The 3,805-nt window shown below is 33.0% G+C and overlaps 1 protein-coding gene across 1 annotated transcript; it reads right to left on the reverse strand.

The window, feature by feature from the left end:
- Positions 1–1,851: 1,851 nt before the first annotated feature.
- LOC114367535 (short-chain dehydrogenase reductase 2a-like) lies at positions 1,852–3,509 on the reverse strand. Its single transcript, XM_028324732.1, has 2 exons — positions 3,287–3,509; positions 1,852–2,817 (listed from the first exon to the last, which is right to left on the reverse strand). The coding sequence occupies exons 1-2, from the start codon at positions 3,484–3,486 to the stop codon at positions 1,992–1,994; spliced, it is 1,026 nt and encodes a 341-aa protein (XP_028180533.1). The 5' UTR covers positions 3,487–3,509; the 3' UTR covers positions 1,852–1,991.
- Between the last annotated feature and the right edge of the window lie 296 nt (positions 3,510–3,805).

Raw genomic sequence — 3,805 nt, forward strand, 5'->3', positions numbered from 1 at the left:
TGGCTGTCGTATCCGATTAATCAAATAATCAGTTTTTGTGTTTGATTCCCATAGAATGGGATTTCATAAGGTCAACCAACCGCATAGCCCTCAAATAAAGGGGTAGATCATGACCCTGACAGCTTATAAATGACAAGTGCCCTTCTAAAGATATTGTTAATTAGAAAAACTTGGCATTTACATCAACTTGATTGTACTTTATAAAATACACATTAGATGGTTCAATATAAACTAATGAAACTACTAAATTATGCATGTTACTATAATCACCCTCTCCAAATCTCGGATCATTCAAAATCAATGAGGGCATGAGGAAGCTGTAGTAGGGGTGGCCACCCAATTAATGCTTCCCGATGAAACACTTAATTTTATTTTTGGTTAAGACATCAAGGGTATTCTCTAAGCAATTTTTTTCTAGTAAATTACTCTGAATACCTATAAATTTTCAAAGAATTGCATAAATGTCTCCTGTTTTTTTACATTTACAATAATCTACTTCCCTATGGGAGGAGGGACACCGTTTAATATTTTTTAAATAATTAAAGAATGTTAATGTAATATATAAGAAATGTTGGTATAATGTTTTTTCTTCAAATATTGAAGACACTTGTTTATTTATTCAGAATTTTCATCTAAAACTACTAAATAAACTGAAACAATTTAATTTATGTCGTGAGATGCTAAATTCAATTTTTAATTAAACTGAAACTGATAATCCACTTACTAATGAAAACAAAGATGCCCCTTTGTTTGTTCGAAAGCTGACAAGTTGTACAATCCAATTATTTAGTATGAATAATTTTACCATTTTAAAGTCTATCATGCAAGCAAGAGAAGGAATTGAAATTGCCCCTTTGGATTGAACACTTGATTAAATAAACTGCGCAGCCCTCCCTGAAGTTTTACTATGACTAATATAAACAAAATTACCCCTGAAAAACAAATAGTTGACAATTGACCTTTGACAAACTAACCACTAAATCCAAAACACCCACGTTGAGACCATGCAACTTTAAATATGTGATGGCATGGATTCAACCATATAGGAGACCAAGTTGAGCGCAAATACTTGACTTAACCAAGGAATCCTATATATTCATGTTACTGATGTAGGTTTGCATTTTATTTTTTTTTATGTAATACAATGTTATTTAGGTACTTGACGTCTCCATTATAATTGACTTTGCTTCCATTGCCGTACATTGCACATAACCCGAATCATAGTATCTTACATTGTCTTAGCCACCATTAGTCCAATCAAAAGCACTTTCACATGAAGCACGTACAAATATATATATATATATATATATATATATATATATATATATATATATATATATATATATATATATATATATCAAGATTCAAAGAATAAAATTGCAATTTTCCCTATAAGTCAACCATACAATATCCTACAACTCTACCCTATGCTACTATGTATTACGTTAAAAAAAACTTAATAAATGAATTCAATACAAATAATTTAGGAATTACTATTGATCATAATTCTTAAGCATAGGTCTCTATGCCTAAATTTTCTCCCTTTAATTTTAATTAATCAAACTTTTTTCTTGAAATTTCACCCTTGTTACTCCAAACTTTCAGCAGTGTGATAGTATTACTAGAATCAATTAATTAATCCTTAAGATTTCAAAATGAGTTTAATATACATGTATTATTTGCGCAAAAGTTTACATAATCATCAATAAAAAAATTATTATTAATATAATTTTTAAGTTAATTATTATAAAAATTAATAAATTTATCATAAATAATTATTTATGATTGAATACGGTGTACTAAACTTTTATATTATTCTCCTATATATTATTTATTCTTCAAAAATAGCTGCAACTATATATAATATTGAATTATTATCGATATAAATTCATTATACAAGCTTGACAAAGTGCCAGCTGATCCTAAACCGATAGCTACTACCAACTACATAGTAAAATAAGGCAACATGAATACCAAGAAAAAGAAAGTTATTACAGTCCAATACAATTTCTTGAGGAAGTGACTCCACCATCCACAACAAGATTATGACCACTAACATACTTAGATTCATCACTAGCAAGATAAAGAGCAGCCTGAGCAATGTCCAAAGCCCTCAAAGTTGGTCCTCTCAAGTTGGCAAGCCCTCTAACAAACTCCTCAATCTTCTCCACCTCCTCTGGGAAGGGCACCCCGAAATTAATGCCCTCATCATCACCATCACCACAAGGCTTCCATGCATTCACAAGCATGGAAGTGGCCACCCCAAATGGTGAAATGCAATTGACCCTAATCCCATACCTCCCCAACTCACAAGCAGTGTTCTTTGTAATCCCAACTATGGCATGCTTTGAGGCAGTGTAGGCATGTGGTCCAAGCCCCCCCATGACCCCAGCAACACTAGAAGTTGAGACGATGCACCCTACCCCTCTTGGAATCATCACCCTTGCAGCATGCTTGATCCCTAAGGCCACACCCTTCACATTCACACACATCACTTTGTCAAACTCATCAGGGTCAAAGTTGACAATGCTCTTGTTCTTGGACTGGTTCCCTAGCACCCCAGCATTGTTGAACATGATGTCAAGGTGTCCATAGCGAGAAATGGTGGAACTAATCAAGTTTTCAACCTCTTTTTCAATGCTGACATCACAGTGGACATAGGTTGCTGAAGGAGATAGTGTCTCTGCTAGCATGCCTCCGGCTGCATCTTCAACATCAGCAATCACCACCTTTGCACCATGCTTCACAAAAACTCTCACGGTTGCTTCACCTATGCCCCTGGCACCCCCAGTTACTATAGCAACTTTGCCTTCCAGTCTATATTAGTATCAAACATAAGAACATTGTATAAGAGAAAAAATAATAATAAATGATATGCTTTAGTTTGTTCTTTTTATGTGTATAATCTAGCAGGATACTAATTATTTCCTTATATCATGTGTCATGAGTTTCATCCGCAATGTATCTAAAGATATCTACCGCAAGAAAGAAGTCAGTTCCTTAAATAAAATTTTATATTTTAACAGATTAGTATCTGGCTCTCAAGTTAAAATAAATAATTCCATGTATATTATTAGACCATGCTAAAAATGTACACTTTTATACAAAAATAAAAAATAAAAAATTGTGCTTTATCTCCTTAGATTAAAGATTGTGGACTAGCCATTGGGTGGAAGAGACTTTTTTTTCCCATTTTTCTTTGTCAAACAAAAAATGATTTGCAAAATGTAAAGAGAAACAGAGAAATTAGATTAGAGATATATACAAATATTTAAATATTTGGTACCTTTTAGATGAAGGGGAAAAAGTGGTGTCTGTGATCTGTGGAGGAACTCCCTGAAGAGGTTTCTCAGACATTACAATCATGGTTGAGACTAGTGAGGGAGCAAAAGGAGAGAGAGACAGACAGGAGAAGCAGAGGGGATTGAGAAATGAATGAGTACGTGGTGTTACAAGCGCAAAACCAGTAGATATATATACACACATAACACGTATGTGTCGTGTGTGAGGGTTGCTTGCATCAAAAATTTGTTTCTTCCTTTTCTATTTGGTATCTTAAATAGTATGAATCTGACAACAAATTGATCTTTTAGTGTCATTTAATGACTGTTAAATTAATCTTTTAAAAGTTTAAAAGTTGAAATGCTGTTGAATATATACTTGAATTGGCTTTAAAAGGATAAAATTTGGTCGAGTGAATGGATATCGCAGTGGCAAGTAAAATTTATCTGCAGTGTTTTTCTTTGGATTAAGATTTTTCTTTATCAGTTCTTTGGATTAAGAATGAAATATATATAGAGAGAGA

Source organism: Glycine soja, chromosome 9 (genome assembly GCF_004193775.1).
Source record: "Glycine soja cultivar W05 chromosome 9, ASM419377v2, whole genome shotgun sequence".
Taxonomy (NCBI): domain Eukaryota; kingdom Viridiplantae; phylum Streptophyta; class Magnoliopsida; order Fabales; family Fabaceae; genus Glycine; species Glycine soja.